The sequence below is a fragment of the Onychomys torridus genome, chromosome 11 (genome assembly GCF_903995425.1).
Source record: "Onychomys torridus chromosome 11, mOncTor1.1, whole genome shotgun sequence".
Classification (NCBI taxonomy): Eukaryota; Metazoa; Chordata; class Mammalia; order Rodentia; family Cricetidae; genus Onychomys; species Onychomys torridus.
Genome location: NC_050453.1, coordinates 15,355,327 through 15,382,335, shown reverse-complemented (window position 1 = coordinate 15,382,335; position 27,009 = coordinate 15,355,327). Strand labels below are relative to the sequence as shown.

General features: G+C 47.7%; 1 protein-coding gene and 2 long non-coding RNA genes across 7 annotated transcripts in view; 1 reads left to right on the top strand and 2 right to left on the bottom strand.

The window, feature by feature from the left end:
* Positions 1-2,096: 2,096 nt before the first annotated feature.
* Positions 2,097-15,551, bottom strand: LOC118593362. The gene is made up of 3 exons (XR_004946215.1): positions 15,384-15,551; positions 2,589-2,721; positions 2,097-2,421 (listed from the first exon to the last, which is right to left on the bottom strand). It is a non-coding gene; the product is annotated as an uncharacterized LOC118593362 (long non-coding RNA).
* Positions 15,552-19,541: 3,990 nt separating this feature from the next.
* LOC118592833 lies at positions 19,542-24,758 on the top strand. 3 transcript variants are annotated; one of them, XR_004946158.1, is made up of 4 exons: positions 19,542-19,571; positions 20,289-20,422; positions 21,768-21,931; positions 23,491-24,758. It is a non-coding gene; the product is annotated as an uncharacterized LOC118592833 (long non-coding RNA). The 3 variants fall into 3 exon arrangements; XR_004946159.1 differs by lacking the exon at positions 23,491-24,758 and having other exon boundaries at positions 21,772-22,814; XR_004946157.1 differs by lacking the exon at positions 23,491-24,758 and having other exon boundaries at positions 21,768-22,814.
* The window catches only part of Psen2 (presenilin 2), a 26,153-nt gene continuing 23,389 nt past the window's right edge, over positions 24,246-27,009 (bottom strand). The window contains exons 9-11 of one of the 3 annotated variants that reach the window (XM_036201936.1): positions 26,687-26,785; positions 26,114-26,232; positions 24,246-24,967 (exon numbers count right to left, since the gene is read on the bottom strand). In XM_036201936.1, coding sequence (XP_036057829.1) covers positions 24,812-24,967; positions 26,114-26,232; positions 26,687-26,785 — 374 coding nt within the window. In that variant the 3' untranslated portion in view covers positions 24,246-24,811. Of the gene's footprint in view, positions 24,968-26,113; positions 26,233-26,681; positions 26,786-27,009 lie in introns of those variants that run through there. The other 2 variants (XM_036201937.1, XM_036201938.1) reach the window with 2 other exon arrangements.

Sequence of the window (27,009 nt, the reverse complement as noted above, 5' to 3'; positions counted from 1 at the left end):
GTGAACCCTTAGGGGCCACACCCAAAACTGCGTCTAAATCACAAACCACAGCAGGAGTAAAGCATTGTGGCAAGGTTGGTGAATTTACACATTACACACACACACACACACACACACACACACTCATACTCACAGAGCCTAAATTTTATAAAAGAAGAAAACGCTCTCAACCTCTGAAAGGATTGCAAACATCTGATTTTAGAAAACTGCATATTTTGAGGCAGTGATTCTCAATCTTCCTAATGATGTGACCCTTTAGGACAGTTCCTCATGCTATGGTGACCCCCAACCAAAAAGTTATTCTGTTGCTACTTTGTAACTATAATTTTGCTACTGCTGAGTCATAATATAAGTATCTGATATACAGGATATCTGATATGTAACTCCTGTGAAAGAGTCGTTGGATCCTAAGGGGTCGAGACTCATATGTTGAGAACCACTGCTTTAAAGCATTTGACATGATATGGAACTGAAAAATTCAGTTGATGTGTGTGTGTGTGTGTGTGCGCGTGTGTGCTAGGGATCAAACTCAGGGTCTTGTATATTCTAGGTAAGTGCTCAACCATTGAGCATATTATAAACCCTCATCCTTTAAAAGTAGATTTTTGTATTTAAATATTTTTGTAATTTTAGTCTGAATTCCTTTTTAAAGATTTTACTTTTATTTGTGTGTGTATGTGTGAGAGAGGTGGGGGAGGGAGGGAGAAGGAGGGAGAGAGTGGGGGGAATGTTTAAACAGGTGACCTGAGGCCAGTGGGTAAAGCAGCATCCCCCGGCTCTGCAGTTACAAGCAGTTGTAAACTGTCCAGTGTGGGTCCTCTAGGAGAGAGAGCACCAAGCACTCTTAACCACTGCTCCAGCCCCATAAACTGAGTTCTTTAAAAAGTATTTAAGACTCTAATAAGTGACAATATACAGAATTTTTTCCTCTGAAAAACATTAGTATATCATTCGTAGCACCTTTATTAGTATTTAGAGAGATAAGATCAGCTTTTGTCTTAATATTCAGTTTGTATTCCCAGTATTTTCGGTGGGAAGTGAAATGGAGTTCTGATCCATGGAGGTGACGGTGCTCTTTGGTGATGGCTCCATGCCTTGACCTTATTGACAACTGTGGCTTAAGGTTTTGCAACCCGCTTGTCCCTTGCTTTCTTGGCACGCGTCCTCAAGTCCGCTCTCAGGGGCCTTGCTCCTTATGCGCTGGGACCATGTCTTGTGTCTCTTTCATAACCCGTTTCCTCCTCATGCCTGGTGGAACACCCGAGCTTCCCCAGAGCTGGGGGACGACAGCTCATGGAAATTTCCATAGCAGTTGTTCACCCCACCCCCACCCGGGACCTGGCTCACGAGTACGACCAGCCCAAGGACACCGAGCCTGGCTCTGGGTCAGGCTCCAGGTCTATTTACGACGTTTTATCTCAGAGTTGGCATGTTGGTGCTCTGCGCTCAGGAAACCTCCTGCCCTAGTCAGAGTAGCAACAGGAATCTGTACCTGCCAGAAAGGAGGCAGAAGTCCAGGCAAGCCCTCCTGTCCCCCACCATGGCTGCACGGCTGGGCCACTGTCACGCTATTTTTGTGCGTTTACTCTGGTTTTGGAGTTTAAATCTTTGTTGGGAACGAAGAAAACCTTCTGACTCACGATAAAAAGCTTTCTGTATTAACATAGTATCTGTTAATACATCTTTATGACAACGGAAGAGCTTCTTAATGAACTCATGGCTCCTATGTTTCCCCTTACTGTGCAAAATCTGTCTCCCACATACATTCCTCTGAGCTCAGAGCACTGACAGAATCAGTCACTGATGTACCCACAGGGCACTATGGAAGCTGCAGGGAGGGGCTGCTCTGAATGCCTGCCCAGTGCTAGAGGACAGTGGGTGAGAAGCCTCCACCAGAGCAGCTGTTCCCTCATCCCAGGCAAGGGCCTGGGAGCCAGAGAGGTTGGGAACAGAGCACAGCCCGGTATTCATACTGCGTCCTGAGGTACACCGTGTGCCTCTCTTGATCTCAGAAGTTTTTAAGACGCCTGTGTTCTCCACTGCTAACTATTTGGTGAGATCTGCAGGATTCTTTTAGCAATGGATGTGTGTGTGTGTGTGTGTGTGTGTGTGTGTGTGTGTGTGTGTGTGTGGTGCCAACTGGAGTCTTCTAAATAAAATTGGTTCAAGCACCCAGCAGATGTCTAAAGTCCTCCAAAAGTAGCCAGTCCCTGGAGGCAGGCCAAGGCAAAAGGTGGGAACAGCCGTCCGTCAGCATTGCCCCTGGCTCTGAGCCCTGAATCTGATGAACTGGCATACGACCATCTTACCAAGTGTGTGCTGTCCCGATCCAGTGTTGTCCTGGCCCTTTCAAAGGAGCACAGGGGTCTAGACAGCCGCTCCAGGTTGGATATTAGATGCTTCCACCGTCTTTATCCCATGCTGTGAAGATGTTTTACAGGCAGATTCCCATCAAGAAGCGGCCTTGCTTGCCCTCATCCCCCAACTCTCCTCTTTACCTCAATCCCATAAATGCCTCCCGAACTCCAAATTTCTCACTCTGTTCTGTAGATCCAGTTATTCCTCTACCACTCTTCTGGCAAACCCACCTATTCAGATGCAACCATGTTCTCTGTCGGTGTTTTCTGCGAAGTTCTTGACAAATGACAATTCCACGTCTCAGAAAACAGGAAACAATGGAGAAGCATGGTTCCTTGGGTTCAGTTCTCACAGCCAGGGCATCTGTCGGGAAGGGGAAAGTGAGAGGCCACCATCACATAGGAGTCTAGAACGCTCTGACTCTGCACTGAGAATTGGGAAGGAAGGGAACTCTCTGGAAAACTGAAGAAGTGGGGTGCACAGCTAACCTCGTGAATCAAGATAAAAGGAAACATGGCTCACATGGAACCAAGTGAGGCTGTAAATTGCAAATGATCCTTCTTTGTAACCAGAGAAAATAGTTCCATAATCAGCTACAAAGCCAAGGAGGTCCTCGTCCCTTTTTGTTCCTATAAGAAGAGACGTTTATTTGACTCAGTTTTAGAGTCTAAGAGTCCAAGGGCTGAATGGCCGAAGAATTTAGTCTCCAGTGACCACCTCATCGTGAGTGGTATCACAATGACACCCCACAAAAGGGGCCACATGCAATGCTGTTGTGGGAACTTAGCAGAATCACTGCAGGGGTAGCTATTAGAATGAACAACTGTTTTTCAGAAATACTTTGACCTTGAAGAATCCTTGTGGAAAACAGTGACTGTTTCCTGTGATCTGTGGAAGTTTTTGGCTGAAGGGGCTTTGCAGCCATCCCATGACTGGTCACGAGACGCCTCAGGTACACCTGAGGCTCTTGTATTATTGCATATTGCACAGGATCCATAATAAAAGACTGGAGCCATGGAGGCATGTGATGCTCTCCTTCAGTAAGACATGCAAATTAAGATTAAGGACCTTGATAATACTTTATGTAACAATCAATAAATAAGACTTTATATGGCTGTTCCAGGGTTCAGTCCATCAGAAGAGGCTGGACCTTCCTGCTGCCACACAGGCCTTAAAATTTCATCTTGGGAGTGCCTTCTTTCTTCACCCAGCCCACACTATACAGTGCACCCTGACACGATGCAAAGTAGGAAGCCAATGGATGAGCTACTCATTTTTGGAAGCACTGATGTATTTCTTCAGATGAGTATTAGTCTTTTCTGAAGACAGGGCCCTCGATGGCCTAATTACCTGCCACTAGGCTCTGTCTCTTAAAGATCCCAATGTCTTTCCATATCACCATACGAGGGATGAACTTCTAGTACCAAATCCTCTGGGGGAAATCACATCAAGTCCACAGCCCTGAGTTGAATGGTCAGCAGGGTACCCTTCTTCCAGCCTGGCTGAAGAAGGCTCGGGCATCTTCACCTCTGACTTCACTTGTGACTTCCAAGGCTGTCATGGGCATTACCTCTATTCCACATGGGGTTCAGTGGCCAAACCTGGGAGTGGTGTCGCCCTCATTTGCCATTGCTCCACCAGCTGAGATGCAATTGTGCAGCCACATCCAACTATATGCATATCCAGACAGCAGAAGAACACACTGCTGTGTGCAGTAACTAACGGTCTCCTGCAGAAACCCCTTTGGTTTCTCTTATTAAAGAGAAGGAGATGATAACCCGGGAAGAAAGTTAAAGGACTATTTTGGTTCTAAAGAGATTATAAGAAAGCACGTTGTTGTTCCAGAAGACCTCAGTCTGCTGACCTGGGTATCCAAAGGTATGAGTGGGGTCATGGTAAGTTCAACTTTACCTTGGAGAAATTATGGTGAGCAGAAACACCACTAGAAGGCTGAAGGGGCCTGCACTGTCATCTTGATTGTCAAAAAGTCTATGAAATCTGAGTCTAAAAAGTATACCCTGGCGACCTAGACATTAACATGGGAGTGGGCTAAAGAGATGATTAAATGAATGGACTTGAACATTCAGAAGGGCAAAAACTGACCATTAAGAGCCAGCATGTCATCCAGATGACCTTTGTTTCCTCCTTGTAAAAGAATTAGTTTCATCAATAGCCATATTCTTACTAAGTTTATCCTAAGCAAATAATTTAAAATATTGTAGAGGATACAGATCCTTATGCACACAGATAAGCAGTCGGGAAACCAGGTGTGCTTGTCTCTTCAAAGGAAAAGGATGTTTACCTGTCTTCCTCCAGGAATGCTGGAAGTGGATGTAGTTTACAACCTGGCGAGCTTTTGCTGTCTGTAGGGCCAGGCTTCACCCGAATCTCCCAGACCATCATGTTGTTTATCCCAGACTTCCCCTCCTAGGCCTTGAACCTGCTTCTCAGTCCATAAACCCATCCCCATGAGACGTGTCACTTGTGCCTTACAGCAACCCAGGTGACTTCTGGGTTGCGGGATATTATTTAAAGGTGTGTTGCATTTCCTCATGCTGTGGAACATTTGTTTTAATGACGCAAAGATGTGTGCATTCTTTTATGTTGCATTGGTTTAACTCTGTGAAGCTGTGTTACTTTGCCTGTCTAAAACACCTGATGGGCTAATAAAGAGCTGAACGGCCAATAGCAAGGCAGGAGAAAGGATAGCCGGGGCTGGCAGGCAGGCAGAGAGAATAAATAGAAGGAGAAATCTGGGAGGAAAAGAAGAAAGAAGGTGAGATCTAGGAGTGAGAGGAGGAGAAGGACTCCAGACGCCAGCCACCCAGCCACACAGCCAGCCATGGAGTAAGAATGAAAGTAAGATATGCAGAAGTTAGAGAAAGAGAAAAGCCCAGAGGCAAAAGGTAGACAGTCTAATTAAGAAAAGCTGCCAAGTAATAAACCGAGCTAAGGCCAGGTACTCATAAGAATAAGTCTCCGTGTGTGGTTTATTTGGTCCCCAAAAGTGTCAAAGACCAAAAGAGTAAAAAACCACCACCTACACTTCTGTGTTATCTTAGGGCCAGGCCTGACTCCCATGGGCATTCTGTTTCCCTCAGTCATCTCCCTAGACCCTTGCCTTGAGCACTGTTTCTGAGTCAACAGCACCCACCTTTATGAAAGCAGTCACATGTACTTCGTAAAGAGTTTCAATGTAAACCTGGCTAAAGCTCTGTTGTACACACAGGACTGAGTTAACTGTCATCAGGAATCATATTTCCAAAACTGTGCTGTGCTTAAATATGGCTAAAATAAACTGCCTGGTGTCAGACTCTAGAAGTTTGAACAAGTCTGCTAAGTCATGCTGCACTAGATTTCCTCCTTGCCTCTCATGGATAGTTCCCCTGCCAGCCGCAGCATTTGGAGGGACCCCCACAAAATATGAACCAAGTTATTTTTGCATAAAAAGAAGCTGGCTGTGTATGTATTCATAACAGCAAAAAGTGTTAACCTAAAGGTGTATTAGAAAATAAATGGTTATAAAAATTATCAGTCACTGATGTAATAAACTATAATGCAGCCTCTGAAGTTACTTCTGTAGAATGTTTAATGACACAAGGGAATATTTATAATGAGTTGCAGAAAGGGCTCAGTGGGTAAAAGCATTTGCCATGCAAGTGTGAGGACCTGAGTTCAAATCCCAGAACCTGCCTAAAGCTGAGCACAGTACATGTCTATAATCCTAATGCTCCTAAGGTGACAGAAGGTGGAGACAGGAGAGTCCCTGGAAGTACTGGGCCTGTTAGCATACACCCAATGAACAACTGACACCCTGTCTCACATGAGGTGGAAGGCAAGGGCCTACTACCTTGATTGTTCTCTGACCTCCATGTACACACCGTGATATGTGCCCATACTCACACACAATTATCAAATACAAACACATACAAAAAATGTTTATGAGATATCATCAACAGAAAAGGAAAACATTAAAAACAGAACTACTGCATGGTCCAAAGATCCTCCTCATGTTCCTCACAGTCCATCCCCAACAGCCAAGAAATGGACACAAACCTAAGTGCCTATCAATGGATGAATGGATGAAGAAAATATGGGACATACATACAATGCAATAATCCCCCCCCCCCAGAAAAAACCTTAATAAGAAGGAAATCTTGTAATGGGCTATAACATAGCTAAACCTGGGAGACATTGAGTTAAGTGAGCCAGGCACAGAAAGGCACAGATGATCTTGCCTATGTATGGAATCTAGACAGGTTAGATTTAGAGAGGCAGAAAGCAAAGGGTTAGTTAGCAGGGTCTGAGATGGGAGGCCAAAGGATCCAAAACCCCACAGGAGGATTTAGTACAAAAGAGCTATTGTAAAAACAGTACATTCTTTAAAATGCCTAAGCATAGGGCTGGAGATATAGCTCCAGCTATATCTGGAGATATATATGAGTAAAATGCTTGCCTGACATTCACAACATTCCTGGATGCAGTCCCTCAGTACTGCATAAAAATAGGTGTGATGGTGCATACCTATAATCCTAGCACTTAGCAGGTAAAGGCAGAAAGGTAAGAAATTCAAAGTCATCCTCAGCTACATGGCAAGTTCAAGGCCAGTCAAGACTACATGAAACCCTGTCTCAAAATATAATTTGCTGTAGGATGGTCTTTCTGTATGCTGTGACTATGTATTGCTACCATTGGTTAATAAAGAAGCTGCTCTACCCTATGGCAAGACAGACTAGAGCCAGGTGGGAAATGCACACAGGGAGAAGAAAGGGAGAGTCAGGGGAGACCCTGTGGACCACAGGGGGAGCAAGATGTCATGGAACACAGGTAAAGCCATGAGACACGTGGCAATACACAGATGAATAGAAATGGGTTCATTTAAGATGAAAGAACTAGTTAATAATAAGCCTGAGTTGTAGACCAAACAATTTGTAATTAATATAAGCCTCTATGTGTTTATTTGGGACCAAGTGGCTGCAGGACACAGGAAAACATCCGGCTACAAGTACAATTCTTATGCAGCTCTAGGCAGAGCCTGTTGAGCCTTGCTACTGTCCAAGCACTGACTTAATCTCTGTAGATCACTTACGCTATATGATTCCCACAACCCTATGACATTATTATTGCCTCTGACAGTGGAGGAAATGGAGACTCAGAGAAGTTAGGCCCCTTGCCCAAGGCTGCACAGTTTACACACAGGAGAAGCAGGACCACAACCTTGCCTTGACCTTCAAAGCCTAGATTATCTTGGTCACCAGGCCTACACTAACAAGGACTGGTGATTTGTTGTACCGCTGGGGTGGCCAGACCTGACAGTGAATACCTGGAGGGGAGGGAGAAACCTGTGGGGCCCGAAATGACACTGATAGGGAAGGAGCATGGACCAGACACTGGGCAGGGTGGGACTTGAACCCTTACCTTGTGACTTGACTTTCTACTGGCCCACAATGGTTTAAGGCTGTTTGGAGACATCTCTGAGAGGAAGCTAAAGACTGCCTTAAGTAGCTGCAAAGCCTTGTTTTCCATTGCTGGAGATTCCCATGACTTGTTCTGATGCCAACATGAGGCCAGGTTATGGGTAAAATTTCACCTGTGCCCTCTCCTTGTACTTTCACCTAAGCCTGGGTAAAAAGGCAAGCAGAATGCCTGCACTCCCCTCCCCTCCCCCACCTCACTGCCCCATGTGTTAATGCAATGGTTCTCCACTTTCCTAATGCCATGACCCTTGTATCCCATTCCTCATATCATGGTGACCCTCCCCAACCATAAACTGATTTTCATTGTGACTTCATAACTGTAATTTTGTTACCGTTATGAATCATAATATAAATATCTGATATGCAGGATATCTGATATGCTGCCCCTGTGAAAGGCTCATTCCACCCTCAAAAGGGTTGAAACCCACAGGTTGAGAACCACTGGTCAAGAATCTTTCTCGCTAAATCTGTTTGCTACCAACTTTCTATAGCAAGACTGTAGATTCTTTGGCTCAGATGGGTCACCTCATGGCATGGAAGCAGCCTGTCCATTCTAATGCTGAAAGGGAAGCAGGTTGCTGGTGCCCATGAGGTGAATAGGGTTCCCCCATTAGTACCCATGTTCCTGCCATGATGTCCTGCGCTGTCGCAAGCCCAGGAGAAACAAAGCCAGCAGTCATGGGCCAAAGACTCTGAGACCACAATCCAAAATAAGCCTTTCCTCCTCTTAGGCTGTTGGTCTCAGGGACTGTCAGAGTGATGGGAAACTTGCTAGACCATCGCGGTAACTGTGCACTATTAACACAGAGTGGCTCGGGGTGCTCTTCCAGAAGACTATTCCCACAAGAAACAATACTTCCAGGTTAATGCTGAGACTGGAAAAGGGCTCTGTGACCTGCTTGGTCACACTGAGCTAATATGACGTGCCCCAAATATCCCCAGCAAAGTGGCCAGGCTCCTGTCTGAGCCTGGGCCAATCCTCAGATGCTTCCTTCAGGGATATGGGTGGAAAATCAGGGCTGAGTCTCCCACAGAGCAAGGACCTGAATTATGACTTTGTCCAGTACCTGGGCCAGATCCTAGAAGAGGCTGGAGGCTGGAGGGATTTATCCAACTCCCCCGCCCCCTACGAAGGCCTGTGGGGCTCACAGCGGGATCTGCTGCCCTCCTGTGGCATGCAACTGTGAAGTCAGGCAGAAAGGACACAGTCTTGAAGGACAGCATGGCTTCAAAGCCACCGTGAGCACAGCAGCATTTTTAGGGACAGCAGCCCGCAAACACACTGGTCTCGGGACCTCTCACATGGATAGATGTTCCTAAGGACGCTAAAAACCCATTTTTGTGGGTTAATTCTATCCTAGTAGAAACTGCAAGTGGGAATTTTAAAAATGATGTATTGATTCCTTTAAACTAACATGCACCATGTTAACAGAAATAATAGTTTTATCAAGATAGTTTTGAAAAAAAAAAACTTTAGTGTAAAGAATAGCATTTAGTTATACTTTTGCAATTTTTAAAAAATTCATTTTTAGTACTTGTTATGTACATACCACATATATGTAAGTGCCCAAGGAGTCCAGAAGACAGTGTCAGATCTCCGGAAGCTAGGGTTGGTTACAGGTGGTTGTGAGCTACCATGTGGGTGCTGGGAACGAAACCCAGGTCCTCTGGAAGAGCAGCACTCCTTTTTTGTTCTTCTTAATGTCAGGTATACAGGTGTTTTGCCTGATCTATGTCTGTGTATTATGTGCATGCCTAGTGTCCAAAGAAAAAGGCATTAGATCCCCTGGAACTAGAGTGAGTGACAGATGGTTGTAAGCTGTGTGTGTGTGTGTGTGTGTGTGTGTGTGTGTGTGTGTGTGTGTCCGTGTCCTCAGAGTCAAACTGAATTCCTCTGGAAGAGCAGCTAGTGCTCTTAACTAGTGAGTGAGCTATCTCTCCAACCCCACTTTTGCAATTTTTCTAACGTTCTTTTTAACGTTTATTTATTGTGTGTGCACATGCATGTACGTGCCGCGACACATGTGTAAAGGCCAGAGAACCACTTATGTGAGTTAGTTCTATACTTCCATTATTAGGAATCCCGTGATCACACTCAGGTCATCCGGCTTAGCAGCGAGTACCTTTACCCATGGAACCATGTCAGTGGTCCAACGGAATAATTTTTAGTAGAACAGAATAGACTTACAGAAGACAACTGTGTTCCTTCCAGCAGTCAACCCCTATGATATCTGCATCACACAGCTTCTGGGAAACCTGTGTGTGCTGGTGAGAAGGGGAATCCAATGTCACATGACATTATTGATGGCATCTTGCCTCCAAGACCCCTAGGTCCACACTTTGAAAGCCATCAATGTCGAGTCTGAGCTAGGTACTAAGCATACTCAGGTTTGTCTATCAGGCCATCCGTTCCTCAGGCAATGACAAGCCTGGAGCAGAGGGACCCAGGCAGGGAGAGTGCCCAGACCACTGAGGAGCAAGGCTCACCTGCAGCTAGGGAAATTACTACCATGTCTCAACCCCCCTTTCACCCAGCTCACCCACCCACGCTAAGGCTGGGCAGTCCCCCCAGGGGGCCTGACTCCAGGAGGAAGCAGCGTGAAGAGTAGAGATGCCAGTTGTTTTTCTTTAATGGACTTTTGTTTTTCTTTAATGGACTTTGGACGTGGGACAGAAAGAACTGGGTAAGGGCCAGCACAGTGGCATATGCATAGAATCCCAGCATTAGGAGGTAGAGACAGGAAGATCTGGAGATTTAAAGTTATCCTGGGGCTGGAGATTTAGCTCAGTGGTAGAGCGCTTGCCTAGCAAGCACAAGGCCCTGGGTTCGGTCCTCAGTTCCAGAAAAAAATAAAAAATAAATAAAGTCATCCTGGGCTATAAAATTTGAGGTCAGCCTGGGCATATGACACCCTGTTGCCACTCTCCCCCTAGCCAACTCCACCTCACCCCATCCCTCCCCAAAAAGAAAAGAACTAGATGAGATACTGGCTGACACAGAATTTCCCCAACAGGGCATGAGTTTGAACTCTGCAGGTTGGTGCTGGGGGGAGAGGAGGAAAAGACATGGGCCGAATGAGAGACAGTTCCAGGTCTTTAGCACATCAGACCCATAGCATCTTTCTCCCCCTCACAGGCTTCTATCTAATGGGTCAGTAGAACCTCAGGCAATAGAGGGAACCTGTCCATCCCATGTGAGACCCTGGGGACTGCAGGCTCAGAGGACCTTGTCAGCCCTCCATCGGGGATTTGAGAACAGAAATGACCACAGAGAAGATCCCCAGAGTCCTTTGAGTCTCCTGTAGGCCCAGCAAGTGGAGCCCTCCCTAGATCCATATAATGGGCCCAGAAGCCAGCAGACAGGTGTGTGTGTGTGTGTGTGTGTGTGTGTGTGTATGTGTGTGTGTGTGTGTAGTGGGGATAAAGGTCCTACAGTCAGATAAAAGGGACATTGTATGGATCCTGAGATCAGAGATTATCTTGGTCACCACTAAAGTCGACAGACAATAACCAATTTAGAAAGGATCTCAAAAAGAAAAAATAATAATACTGTTGGCAGTAGCACTGAAAAAAATAAACTACTTAGGAATGAAAACCTAACCAAAACGGGGAACGACTTTCACACTGAAAACCACAGAAGATTGCTAGGAAAAATGAAAGAAGGCATGAGTAAGTAAAAAGGCATCCTGAGGTCATGGATTAGAAGACTTAATAGTGTCAGCAGACCATACCAGCCAAATCAGCCTACACTGATTCGGTGCACTCCCTGTCCTAGTTAGAGTTGCTATTGTTGTGATGAAACACTGTGACCAAAGCAACTTAGGGAGGAAAGGGTTTATTTGGCTCACACTTCCACAGGACTGTTCATCATGCAAGAAAGTCAGGACAGGAACTCAAACAGGGCAGGAACCTGGAGGCAGGAACTGATGCAGAGGCCATGGAGGAATGCTGCTTACTGGCTTGCTCAGCCTGCTTTTGTGTAGAACTCAAGACCACCTGCCTGGGGTGACCCCACCCACCATGGGCTGGGCCCTCCCCCCATCAATCACTAATTAAGAAAATGAGAGCCTGGGGGGGGTGGGGGGGAGTGAGGGTGGAGGGGTGGGGGTGGCGGCCACACCTTTAATCCCAGCACTCGGGAAGCAGAGCCAGGCGGATCTCTGTGAGTTCGAGGCCAGCCTGGTCTACAGAGTGAGTTCCAGGAAAGGCGCAAAGCTACACAGAGAAACCCTGTCTCGAAAAACCAATTAAATAAATAAATAAATAAATAAATAAATAAATAAATAAATAAATAAATAAAAATGCCTTACAGCTGGATCTTATGCAGGCATTTTCTCAAATGAGGTTCCCTCCTTTCAGATAATTCTAGTTTGTGCCAAGTTGACATAAGACTAGCCAGCACCTGTTTGGAACCTGGGGCCTATGCAGGGACACTTTGCTCAGCCTGGAAGGAGGGGACTGGACCTGCCTGGACTGAATCTACCTGGTTGAGCTGAATCCCCAGGGGAGTCTTTGCCCTGGAGGAGATGGGAATGGGAGGTGGGCTGGGGGGAAGGCGGGGGCGGGAGAGGGGAGGACAGGGGAACCCATGGCTGATACGTAAAATTAAATTAAATTAAATTATATATATATATATATTAAATTAAATTATAATATATATATATTTAAAAAAGACTAGCCAGCACTATAATCAAATAATCTCCCACAAGAGAGCCTCATCCACTCAATGAAGAAAGACAACTTCTTTAATGAATGATGATAAGAAAAATGGATTTTTCATTTGCCAAAGAGTGCAAAGAGTCCTCACTTTTACTCCATATAAAAAGTAAATGGATTAAAGATCCAAATATAAGATCCCAAATCATAAAACCCCTAGGAAGCCGGGTGGTGGTGGCACATTCCTGTAATCCCAGCACCCAGGAGGCAGAGGCAGGTGGATCTCTGTGAGTTCGAGGCCAGCCTGGTCTACAGAGCTAGTCTAGGACAGGCTCCAAAAGCTACAGAGAAACCCTGTCTCGCAAAACAAACAAACAAACAAACAAACAAACAAACAAACAAACCGTAGGAGAAAACTCCGTGACATTGGACTTGACGGGGTAACACTGAAATCACAAGAAACAAAAGAAAAATAGGCAGATGTGAGCTCATCACATCTTAGCTACTTCTGTTGTGGGGGGACAGTCCACAAGCAAAATGTCAGTCTGTGGGATGGGAAAAAATACTTGCAAATCACGTGTCTGTATCTCACACATATAAAGAATATTTACAACTCAACAACAAGCTAGTCTGGTTAAAAAATGAGCCCAGGGAAGGGGCACAGCAAAAATGGTGTAATAGGGCTCTCCAATGGCCTGCCTCTTCATCAACTATCCACACACAAAAATAGCTTTCCAGTGCTAAGAAAACCAGCTGTCAAAAGCCAGTGGCCATGAATTCACTTTGCATTTTGGTCTGAAGCCTGCCATAGATTTTGTGGGGATATGATTGGTGAAAGACACCCTGCTTGACCTTGGAGAAGTATCCTCTGGAAAATGCACTGTCCTGGTAACCCTAAAAGTTGACCAAGCACTTGTAATTCTTCTTAAAGATTTATTTTGGCCAGATGGTGGTGGCACACGCCTTTAATTCCAGTACTCAGGAGACAGAGCAAGATCCAGGACAGGCACCAAAACTACACAGAGAAACCCTGTCTTTAATAAAAAAAAATAAAAATAAAAATAAAAAAGATATATTTTGTGTGTTTGTGTGTATGCACACTTGCAGGTACCCATAGAGGTCAGAAGTGGGTGTCAGGTCCCCGGCACTGCAGGCAGTTGGCTGGATGTGGGTGCTGGGAACCAAGCTCTGGTCCTGTGCAAGTGTCCTTGACCACTGAACCATCACTTTTGGTTCTTGTCATCATCAGGACAAGATAAAGATCCACGTGTCCCTCGTGGCCCTGCAATGATATGCAATGATGAGAAATGGGAGCACGGAGAAGCACACTCAAGAGGAAGTCTGCTGCCCACAGAGGAGTTTAGAGACACAAAGACCTCTCCTCACATCCTTCTTTCATCCCGAGCTGTGATCTGTGCAGTGTGAATGTTTTCACTGACACACACCAGAATTTTCTCGACTGAAAAGAAAGCTGCAGTGAAACCATCAGAATTATGAGTTGCCCACACGGCTAGGTCTCCAGCATCTTCCCTGCTCTCCCTGGTTATCTCCCAGGGATTCACAACAGAGCTGTTTCGGGAAAAGTAAATGAACACCAAGAATCCCTGGAAATTAACAACACTTAGGACTGAACCAACTGGGTCCCAACGAAAGAAACGCAACAGGTGAGCCAGTGAGATGGCTCAGTGGGTAAGGCTTGACCTAAGTTCAACCCCCAGGACCCACACTGGAGGGAGAAAAGCAACCCCCCAAAGCAGGGCTTCCTCTGAGCCCCACACGTGCGCTGTGGCATGTGCCTGTGCCCGCCGCTCACATACGCTAAAGGCAAGATGACATCTTTAAACTGCAACAAGAGAAGCACAAAGACCAGCAGGCACAGGACCGGAAGCGGATGCCCACCATGAATGACGTGTGTGGGGGTGAGATGGAGACACTGGCATCTGGAGTCCTGCCCCTGTCAGACACCAAGAGGGCACAGCCAACATGGAAGATCCCGAAGGACATGTGGGATAGGAGCTTTATGCAGATATCACAGGACACGGGATCCAAAGACATATTGATCATATCCTTACTACCCTGCTCCACACGGTGACCAGTGACATGAATTTAGCAATGACCTTGTCCCCAAGGACACAGCTACAGAAACATTTCTGACTGTGGTGCCGCATGACAATGAAGAATCTCACAGCCCAGAGTTATGTGACCTGGCACTTTCTGCATCGGAGTGGCAACTTGGAAAGCGATTGTGTCGTGCCTTGCTCAACAGGAAAGCCATGTGAGGAGCAAAGGGACTAGCCCAGGCTGAGCTGCCTTTATCCTTGTTCACCGTGATACAGGACTTTAATCTGAACCCTCTGGCTGATCCAAAGGCCAATGACACCACCTTCGCTGCCAACTCGCCGGCCATGTGCCACCCTGTAACAGCTCCTCCTCTTTGCCATCCGAAGGCTGCTGGCCCACACAGCACCCGCTGTACTACAGTCGATAACTCCCTCTTCTGGAACACGTCCTTCCGCCGTGATGGAGGTGAGGTTCTCTAACTCTCTCCCCTCTCTCATGACTCCACTATCTCAAGACCCAGGGAACAGCTCTGCTTTGTGCTGAAGCATTTCTGTGGGCACATTTCTGTTCCCTGTGCTATGTAACACCAAACTGTTTGTGTAGTGCTAGAGCATGCTCAGTGCTGAGTGAATTCTTAAAGTCATCCCAGCAAAACATCAAGGTGGTTAGAATATGACCATTCAGAGTGGCAGATCCTAAATAAAAAGCATTATTAACTGCAGGGGAGGGAAGGTCAAAGGACTGGAGTAGATATTTCTCTAAAGAAGACACTAACAGCCTAAAAGCATATAAAAAGATGTTCAAATCCAAAACAAAGTACCTCATACTCACCAGGATGGCCACTGTCAACCAAACAGGCTTGCAAGTGTTGGCCAGGATGTAGAGAAATCAGAGAACCTAGGAACACAGTTGAGAGTCACTATGAGAAACTGCCCCTCAGAGAGTCAGGAGGTGGAATATTCTATGAGCAGCAATCCCATTGTTGGCTTTTTGTTTTGTTTTGTTTTGTTTTTGTTTTTGGAGACAGGGTCTCTCTGTAGCTTTGCGCCTTTCCTAGAACTCACTTGGTAGCCCAGGCTGGCCTCGAACTCACAGAGATTCGCCTGGCTCTGCCTCCCAAGTACTGGGATTAAAGGCGTGCGCCACCACTGCCAAATGAAGCAATCCCATTGTGAGGGGTGGGGGCATATCCAAAAGGCCGTCACACAGATCTATGGGCACCTGTGGTCATGACAGAACCACTCCCGATAAGGCTCGCCATATGGCTCAGCAGGTAGAAGAGCCGGCTGCAACACACAAGGTCGAAGAAGAGAACGGGCTTCCGTGGGTTGTCCTGTGGTTGCCATGCACGCACCATGGTGTGTGCAGTCCCCTCCATACAGTAAGTGATGGGAAAAAAATGTAAAACAAAACACAGCAATTCAGAAGGTAGATGCCACCCAAATGTCCCCCCGTAAAGACAAAGAACAAAGACAAAGCGTGTGCACCCAGTGGAATATTACTCAGCCTTTTACAAGGGCTGAAAAGCTCTTTACACCCTGCCACACAGGCCCCTGAGGACACTGTGCCAATTTAAATAAGCCAGACACAAAGTGACAGACACCGCGTTTGAACCGGCTCCTAGGAAGGATCTAGAGCAGTCAAAACCATAGAAACAGCTAACGGGTTAGTAGGTGCAGGAGGCTGGGGGTTGGGGTGGTGGGGGGGGGGGTGGGGGTTGTTTAATGAGTACAGAGTTTCAGTTTTGCAAGATGGGAAAGTTTCGGAGCTCTGTTTCACAACACAAATACAACCAGCACCGCTGAACCGTACACTTCAAACCGGTGAAGATGATACATTTCATGGTTTGTGTTTACACACACACACACACACACACACACACACACACACACACTGAATCCCACATGTACCCATTAGATTCCATTCCTCAGCGTTGCTGCCACACGGGCCATAGGGACAAAGAAAAAGGTAACCAACAAAACTGAATTTACCAGGAATTAGTTGAGAGTCTATTTTTCATCAATAGACAACATGGTACTTAAGTTATAGAAAAATGAAGGAAGTTACTGGAGCAAACAGTTAGCCATCCTCCTTTCTACCATTTCTTCCTAACTGAACTCTGTTTCGTATGTTGGTGCCCACCCCTCCCCCACGAGTTGGTCTAGGCCAGCCATGACAATTCATGTCGATTAGCCATGGTTGGTTAGGCATGGGATACGTACGATACAGTTTTGACCAATGAGGTTCAAGGGGCTGGGGGAAATGCCTGGGAGTTTCTAAGACTAGTTTTTATTGACCTTAAGAGTGACTTGTCTGCCGGGCGGTGGTGGCTCACGCCTTTAATCCCAGATCTCGGGAGGCAGAGCCAGGTGGATCTTTGTGAGTTCGAGGCCAGCCTGGTCTCCAAAGCGAGTTCCACGAAAGGCGCAAAGCTACAAAGAGAAACCCTGTCTTGAAAAACAAAAACAAAACAAAACAAAACAAAAGAAACAAACAAACAAAAAGAGTAACTCGCTTCATTTTCCATTGCTACAACAAAATACCCAAGACCTGGCAATTTATGAAGAACAGAAGTCTGTCTGGCCCATGGTTCTTGAGCCCAGGAGATCCATAAGAATGGTGCCTGCATTGTTTCAGCATCTGGTAAGGGCTTTCTTGCTACTTCATAACAGGGTGGGAAGTTTTGATAGATGTCAATCAAGCCGGTCTTCTTCCTTTCTTCCCAGGTAGCTGCAGCTTCCTGGTTGTTCCTTGTTTCCTCTCATGGATACCTGGTGCTAAGCCGTCCTGTGGTGTAGCTGGCTGGGGTCCCCTCAAGTACTCCAACCTGAGCATAGCACACATGCATCCAAGCAGCTCTCCTTTTGCTTCTGGAAATGGAAATGTCTTTCAGAGAATCAAAACCCAAGACTGTGAGATCCAGGCTCTGTCTCCACGTTGCCTAAAACACATCAGGTAGATGGCAACCGAGTACCTGTGTAGATGAAGGACTTTTGACCTCAATTCAGAACTGATCTGCGCAGGTCCTGTCTGTGGCCACTGCTCACGGAGTCCCTTAGCCACACTACCTTGAGGACTGCCCTTAACCCATGTGGGCCTTGGATGGTGAGATCTGATCGCTGGGACTGAATAGCAGGCAGAGGCCCACCAGTGTCTGGTGCCCGCCTCATTCTCTTCCTGTGTGTAGTACACCTGCCCATGCGTTATTCTAGAGAGCAGACTCTCGCTGCCATTAGGAAATAGTGTGAGTCATTCTGTCATAGCTTTTAAACCCACTGAAATACTATTTGGCTTATACCTGTACCCTTTCCCCCTCACTCTTTATTATTTATTTATTTGTCTATTTATTTATTTATCTACTTATTTATTTATTTATTTGTTTGTTTGTTTAAAGTAGTCCTGGAGACTGAAGCCAGGACCTCTGACCAAGTTGCCCATACTGGCCTTGAACTTGTGATCCTCCTACTTCAACCTCCTCAGTGGCTGGGCACGGGCTCTCAAAATGTGTAGTTTAGGGGCCTGCAATATGTCTTAAACCCTTCACTATATTTACAAACACAAGAAACCAGAGCCCAGAGAGATCCAGTGGACATCTATCTGCCATGGCTACCAGTAGAATAGAAAGGAATCTGTGGGCACCACATTCCCATGATTTCTTACTGTTTTAGGGACTGGCGACTGGAGGCCAATCCCTGTGTCCACCTTCCTGTCTTTAGGAAGATACATCTTGAGTTACCATGATGTGAAACAACAGAGGACCTGGTTAAACTGGCCAGTGTTTCCAGCAGCAGACTTGAACCAAGACTGGGTGTACCAAGTTCCTGCTTGCCATGAAGAACTCTCAGAAATGGGGCTGTCAAGATGTCTCTGTGGTTAAGAGCACTGGCTGCTCTTGCAGAGGACTTGGGCCCAGTTCCCAGCACGCACATGGCAACTGGCAAACATCTGTAACTCCCGTTCCAGGGGTTAAGAGACCTAACACGACAGGAATGTCAGGAGAGAAAGCAGGGCATAAGTAGGAAGATCTTCTGAATTCCAAAGATGCCGACATCCAAACTGAGCAGACCCAGGTGTGCCGAGTACCATGGTTTGGGAGAACCACATCCTTACCAAGATGCCCATAAGCCCCCTGTTCATTCTCACCACAGCAGGTTGGGTGATTTGGTCCAAGGTTAGGAAATTGTCCTAGTCAGGGTTACTATTGCTGATGAAACAGCATGACCAAAACAACCTGGAGAGGAAAGGGTTTATTGGCTTACATTCCACATTGTAGTGTATCACTGAAGGAAGTCAGGGCAGGAACCTGGAGGCAGGAGCTGATGCAGAGACCGTGGAGGGCTGCTGCTTACTGGCTTGCTCCCCATGGCTTGCTCAGCCTGCTTTCTTATAGAACCCAGGACCACCAGCCCAGGGATGGCACTACCCAGAATGGGCTGGGACCTCCAACATCAATCACTAATCAAGAAAAAGCCCCATAGCCGGTCTTATGGAGGCATTTTCTCAATCGGGGTTCCCTCCTTTCAGATAACTCCGGTTTGTGTTAAGTTGAGACAAAACTAAACAACAAAGAGAGCTTGTCTTTCTTCTCTACTGAGGCCACAGCTGATTCTTCTCTAAGAATTATTCCACAGAGCCACTCAGCTCCCATTGCCTGACCAGACCCAGTGTCAACAGAAGCCAAAAAGGACTCCTTTTTCTTACAAGTCAATTGGGTTATAAACAGAAAAACAATCTGTCACGTGTGTGATTAGCTGTTGTCACAAGATCTAAATGGCTCTATTCTGTAGTGGGTAGCCATCCCAGCATTGGCCTGGAAGTTCCAACCCCCACTGAGGCTTTGGTAATGGTGACGCCCACAAGGCGGGGCAGAGGAGGAAGCGGAAGACGAAGGATCGGGAAGTACTCACTCTCTTGGTTCCCGGACTCTGGACGCTGGAGGTAGGCCGAGCAGAGTTCTCCAGAGAACAACGCCGGATTGTGCCATACCCTTGCCAGACCCTGTAACCTACCCCCTCATTTGTAAGTACCCCACAAAATAAACCTCCCTTTTAACTACGTGGAGTGGCCTTAATAATTTCACCAATACTATTCCTTCTAACTAAATGAAGGTCGGATCTGCTACCAGGAGTGGGGATGCTGGAGATAAACCCTTAGAGGGAACATGAGTCTATGATGCCCTGTCTGCTGGGATGCATGAAAAGTTCCTCATTTAGGAGACAAAGTTCATGTTCATGAGGTTACATCAAAATCCTGCCCAACACCTTTCCTTTGTTTCTCTCCTGTGTACCCAAGCTGATGCTTTTTATCACGGCTTTTTTTTTTTTTTTTTTTTTTTTAAATAAAGCTGCTTGCTAAGAAGATTGTAGGCAAGCTGCTAAGACAAGCACTTTGGGGTAGTGAACCCGAGGGGGGCATATCTGGGGTGTTGGAGGAAGGAGGAGAATGGTGATGGGGTGAGCAGGGGCATCTGACATAAAAACACATTTGGAAATTAGATCAGGGTTGCATTTGACTTTATGTCCTGGAAACACTGCAGTGGGTTAGTCAGAGAAAGGTTTATGGTTTTATAATGTAACAAGGCCGTAGGAAGCTGGGGCAGCAGCTCAAGGAAGTCACCAAGTCCCCAGCCTCCTTGGAATTCCCTTCTCTGCTGTGGACACTCTGCTGGTGGCACTTATCTTCATGGTCGCAAAGAGGCTGTGACATCTCACAACATCACGTTTGTGTCCCACACAGGAAGAAAATAAGAAGGCATAAGGCAGACCACCGTCATCAAGAAAACAGCTTCAGGAGGGCTCAGCCTGGACTTCTGCTTAGCCCTCAACAGCCAGAGCTGAGTCAGATTTCCACAGTGTGCGGGAGCTGAGGCGGTGAGTATCATAAAGCAAAGGGTGAGAATCAACAGATGAGAAAAAAAGCAGACCCCTCTCCCCAAAAACCCCACATTTAGAGTAAAAGCAGAAAATAGTCAAAGAAAGAGTGGGGAGGGGGTTGGCTTCTAAATAAAAACAGCAATGGATTTAGTAGGGTTTTGAGTCTATCCAAAAGGATGGGCTTCGAGGCAGGAAGGATGTTACAGAGGGATGCCTGTGAGTCAGTGCCAGTCTGCAAATGGCCTTTTCTTTTGATGGAGGAGAAAGATGATTAGAAAGCCCAGGGGTGGAAAGTGGGAGAGAAGGGTGGCAGGATGGTGTGACAGTTGAGAGGTGACATGCAGGTACACCTGCCATTGTCCTATCCACAGTGGTGAGCAGGGACACAGGGGAAAGGGGACTGGGGCAGTGAATCATGTTCTCGTGGTGTGGGGCTCCACTCCAGGTCACCGTCTCATATGGTGGCCATGTGTGCTGATCCCTGTGTTCCACGCTGTGCCACGGGGAAGCTTGGCATCTTTGGGGGAGACTGGGCACAGTTCTAGATTGACCTCCCTCTGCCTCAAGGTCCTGGGGCTAGGTACTCTCAGGGGTGCCATCTTCTCTCCCCCTGCCAAGAGTTCTGTGGCTTCATTCATGTGGCAGACCCTGGGTCTGGGAGAACCAGTACCATGGGACAGAGCAGAGAGTCCCGGAATCCACTGCCTGCCTATGGAAACTTGGTATATGTTGAGAGAGTTTAGCAATACACTGACCACCTGGGTACAGATCCAGACAACACCAGTTAGCTCCCTCCTAAACAGCCATAAAAAAAAATCTCAGATGAATTAAAAATTGTATCATCAAAACAAAAACTCAACTTTTAAAAAACCCTTGAGGGTGCAGAAAGATTTTGTTATGATTCACAGGCACATAAACCACAAAGACAAAAGATACATTAAGCAATATACATTTTCAGACTAATTTGGCACAGCGAAAGCCCCCTCAGGGGGGTAAGAGGGCCAGCCATAGCCACACGTAAGACATTTTGCAACACATTTATAGCCAGGCTTCAAGACAGACAAGGAAGTGCAGGTAAGGGGCCGTGAGATGACTCAGTCTGTAAAGACAGTTACCACCAAGCCTAAAGGCATGAGTTCAAAACCCTAGGACTGATATAGTGCAAGGAAAGAACTAATTCATGCTTATTGTCCTCCAGCTTCCAGATGTGTGCTATGTGCGCGCGCACACACACACACACACACACACACACACACACACACACACACACGTGCACGCGCATAAAGTAAATGTTAGAAAAGAAATAGATGAAAGAGCATGCTGACATGATTTTGTTCATCAGTCAGACATCACAGAACATACTGACTCAAGCAGTGATGGCTGTGACATCACGAAGAATGCAGTTTGTTATTGCCTGAAATGTCAACGAGCTGTGGTGATTGTGAGTGATGGAGGGGCTAGCTAGCACGTCTCCGGAGTTGTGCATTTTTAGAGACACAGAGGCTGGTAAGTGAAAGACAATGCAAAACGGGCAAAGGCTGTGAGCACAGAGCTAGTGGAAGACGAAAACTGCAGCCAGCCACACACGTGGATGCTCCATTTCCCCGCAGTCACCAACCTATAAGAGATGGCACCCGTCCCCTAGACGACAGGGAAAAAGTGTGCCACTACCGAGTGCTGGCAGAGCCGGGGAGCAGGGGGCTCCGAGATTACTCCTGGGAAGTACTAAGGGCAACAGGGGGCCTCCAGGACACCTCTGAATTCACAAAATGGGATGTGCTGTTCATTGCTAAACACCGCAGAAGCCCAGACTGCCCATCAACAGAGGAGGATACAGTGGGATCTCCCACCGTGAAGTAGCTATACAAAAATCAAACATCAGAACCAGAGTTCACATACATGTCTCTAGAATACAATAGGGAAAAGTCATCAGGCCAGGAGTGTGGCTCAGTGGTACAGTGCTTGATTAGCATGAGACTACACATTCATCCCTACCATGCGCACACCAGCCCAGCCCTGAGCACAAACTGACTTCAGGCCTATCTACAGTCCATCATGGAAACCGGAAGGCTGTGTAAGGCCCCGCCCCTCCCCGAGGAGTCACCAGCCAATCATAGTTGCTGGGGAGGAGTCACAGTCCTGTAACCACCTGCCATTTGCCCTTACTCAGGTAAACAACCCCGTACCCATGTTCACACCCCAGCTGTAACCAAACGCAGTGAGCCACAAAGAATAAAACCAGAGGTGACTGTAAGAGGGGTACTCGGCAGGAAGAGGGTTCCCGTGGGAAGCGGAAGGGATTAGAGGAAAATGGAGGAGAAGATCAACGTATATCACAAATGAAATTGTCAAAGGATCTTTTAAAAAAATGAACTGACCCGGCTGGATGGTGGTGGCACATCTCTGTGAGTTTGAGGCCAGCCTGGGCTACAGAGCAAGATCCAGGACAGGCCCCATAAAAAATGAATTGACTCGAGGGTGGGAACCGGCAATAGGACTGATGTATCCTTTTTTAAATCACTTCAGAACCCTGCGGTTTTGTTTCTGAGACAAATAAGGACGCTATTAGCTGACGGGCTCCTTGGGGGCAGGTGTGGGGTTTGCAGACCTGCTCACCCTCCCTTTTGGAATGTTGGAATCTATCCTGTTTTCTGTCTTTTCCACCCGTGTCCTGGGGCCTCCTGCTGTGAGACATCAGGTCGAATCTACTCAAGCGTTCCTCTCTCTCCGGTCATTCTTCACAGACATGTTTTCCCAACCTTAACACCCAGTCTTAGCCGGGAACCACTGGGCCCTTCAAGGACCAAGCATGTCTCACTCCCTTGGTGTTTACACGGTGGGGTGGTGGGGACACATCTCTGCTGCCACTTTTATGAATGTGGCCACATCCCCAGCATCCCCTGGCTAGCCCTTTCAGAAACATCGCTTTAAGCTGCTAAGATGAAAACATTTATCCGATCTTCTTCTTGGATGCATCTCCCCAGAACCACTCTGTGTAAGATAAACATTTCCATAACTGACAAATTTAATGAACTCAGTTTTTTTTTTTTTTTTTTTCCCTCCAGCCCCTGGGAGCTTTTACCACCAGGGATTATCTCAGCATCCTCGGCTGCTCCCTGATCTCACAGGCTCTGTATCAGTCACCAGCCACATCCCAGCTTCCAACCACCTCCCACCCCAGCAGCACGTGTCCTCTGCTGGTCTTCTGGGGTTTCCTCTGTCTCAGCAAGTAGCTTGAGGAGGGGGAGAAATCACCCACCAAACACCAACACACACACACACACAGTTCGCCCCTCTTTCCTTACCCGGCAGTCCACAGTGGTCCCTCTGGAGCAAAGGACAGAGCTAGCACACACCTGGGTTTTCTCAGCAGCCCCAACAGGACAGCAGCCTGCTCAGCAGCTTCTGTGGCCTCATATCCCTACCCAGAGGCACTTCTGAGATTCTGAAACCTGTGCCAGGCTGACGCCTTTCACCCGGACATGGACTGGGAGCAGCTCTCTGAACCCAAACAGCCCCTGGTTCGGGCCCTGCTGTCTCCTGAGAACAGACATCTGTCAAAGGAACCACTGCGCATTTTAGCAACTACCTTGCAGCATTTCCCCACACACAACCTACCAAGGCAAAGGCCAGGGCTCTGTGGGGTCTCAGTGCCTCCCAGTACCCTGCTGTCGAACTTTCTAGCTAAAGAACTGGGTGCAGAAGGGCAAGGCAGTTAAGGCTCTCTCCTTGATAATGCGTTAAGTCCCTCCTTCCCTTGTACACCATGCACATCACCTCAGGAGAGAGCCCTGGGATGCAGGGAGGGGGCAATGTTAACAAAGGGGCCAAACACTAACATTCCCACAGGAGTGTCTATTTATTGGTATTGATATTAAGCCACTTCCCAGCAGTCACTGCTGTAATAAGACAGGACTCAGCGTCTAAAGGTACTAAAGTGACAGAGACATCACAAAGCACAGGGGACATTCATGACTACAAACTGGCTTTTCTCCTCCGGTCAGGGTGATGGCACTTAGTGTCCTTCCTGACCACGCCTCCTGGTCCCCGCTGATGCACATGTTCCTCCCGTTCGACCCTGGAGGATAACAGACCTGCTCCACACATGTGACCTCCTCTCTGAAGATAAACTCGCTGAGCATCCAGCTGGTGCCACAGATGCTCCAGCAGGAAAGCCACAGTCTGGTGACAAGCCGGTTAGCACCGAAGAGCAGCTTCTGCTTCCTCGTCACGAGTAAACACGACACTTTTTAAATTCATTTTTCTTTTTTTTTCGTAAGGAAAGAAAAGTTGTCTTTTTAAAAAATATATGGCACTAGAGTGTAAAACTATACACCTGCATCCAGGGAAGCTTCCTACGGCCCGCAGAGCCATGCCCCGTCTCTGTCAGATGTAGAGCTGGTGAGAAGCCAGAGTGTCCATGAAAGGACGCACCAGGTTGTCTGTGGAGAAGTAAAAGATGAGCCCGAAGGTGATGGAGATGGGGAGGGCGGGCAGGGCCTTCTTGAACACGGCGAGCAGCAGGAGAGTCAGACACAGACCCTGCAGGACATCAAGGTGAGGAAAAGCAGTGACTACCATGGGGGGTGGGTGGTGCAATCCCTCAGACTAGCCTGAACTGCCACAGACATGCAATTGTCTTTGCAAGATATGCAATAGCCCCTCAAAGTGCACGGGGCAGGGTCCTCTCTCACACATCTCCCTCAATCAGGACACCTGTGTGTTGGCTAAGTGGGGACACAGACTTGGCCAGGCCATGTTGCTTCTCCATCTGGGGATGGCAGTCACACAGGACGGTAACAGTGACTCTCCAAGGAACATGCATTTACAAGAGACCCAGTGAAATCCTACTGGGGTGCTGAGCAGACGTCACCAAGGAAATCATAGACGCCACGTAATCCAGCCCTTTAGAGGCAAGCATGGCAGTGGCCCTTTCTACCTCCACCCTTGGTGTCCAGGGTAAGGACAACACACCCACGGGACAACAGGTCCCAAGTCAGACAGTGTGGTACGGGAGGAGCCCAGGGTCTGTCATCCTGTGTGGGCACAAACAAGCTCTTCTGAGCACTGGATGGAGCACTAGCTTTAACAGCGCTCCCTGTCACCATACCCAGGGTTTCCACCCAAGGACAGCACAAGGTGTGCAGCCCTCTCAGGGACTCTCCCAACATCTAAAAGGAAGCATTCTCTAGGATGGCACTGTGGGATATGTCCCCCAGCTTGAGTACCAGCCATCAGAGCCTCCAGATTACACTATTGCTGGAGTTGGAGAAGCCAGGGTTCACCTTCTATGGGGTCCTGGTGGCACAGAGAACATGTAGCTGTGGAATGGGAGGGGGGTCCTTTCACACTCCTCCCTGGCATGTCTCCCATAAATCTCAGACAATTTGCAATCCAGGAACTCAGGGACCAGACCCCGAAGATTTCATCCAGAGCCTAGCAGTGAGGTACATGTGGCCAGTGGGACAGAAGCCTCTTGTCTCTCCCCAGGTGCTCGCTCTCTCTGTCTGTCTCTCTCTCTCTCTCTCTCTCTCTCTCTCTCTCAGAAGGGAGCATGTCCTGGAGACAACACTCTGGGCTAGGCACTTCTCCCTCACTGCCTTTGCCCCTAAGAGGGAAGACAGCAGCCACAAAAGCCCCGTGCGGTCCCCAGAAGATGTGCCCCCCTCCACCACGCAGCCCACTCACAATGAGGATGGCGATAAAGCAGGCAAGGGTGGTGTTCCAGTCTCCATTGCCGGCGGCCGCCGCCTTGCCCACCAGGACGCTGTAGAAGATGAAGTCTCCCAGGCCAAGCTTTACACCCCCTGTATGGAGAAAAGAAAGCGGCCCCTGTCCAATCCTACTGATGGGAAACCTCAGCAGGAAGCAAAAACAAAACAAACACCGGAAGTGAAGGGCTAGGACACTAGCCAAGGGACCCAGCAAGAGGGTCAAGGGTCGAGATGAATGTACCCCTCAGGAGCACCGCTGCAGACTGGGTACAAGATGAACTACCTAGGAAAAGATGGGGGCAGGGAAAGGACTGAGTGACTAGCAGCCTAGGCAGAAGCCTGGAATTTAGGTGAGCCACTTAGTTAGAAAAAGACATTCGCTTCCTGCCGGGGCTGTGCGGTTTAGCATGGAATCTGACTACAGGGATTTTTAAATAAATTTAATGTCACCACCCTCCAGAACATGGATAATACGGTGACAGGAGACTCGAGGAGGCCCCCACCCTGCTGTCCCTCAAAGCATGCCATCTGAACTCGGGCACCTTACTTTCCTCCTCTTCTTCCAGCTCTTCCCTTGGGTTGCCAGGAAGCGGGGCTTCAAAGGCTTCAGGGTATGAGGGCTCCCCAAAACTGTCATAGGAGTCTTCTGAGCATCCAAGAAGAAAGGACGGCCGCCGTCATCACACACCGTTGGGGAGTGGCAGGGAGAGATGAAGAAGGCTGGTCGGAAGGTACTTCCCCAGGACCCTCCCACCTCAGGGCTCCCCACCACCAGCCACCAACAATATCCAGGAGAACTGAGGTGAAAAACTGGGCACAGGATGACAGTCCAACTATCACTTACTCTCTAGGACAGGAGTCAACGCCTGG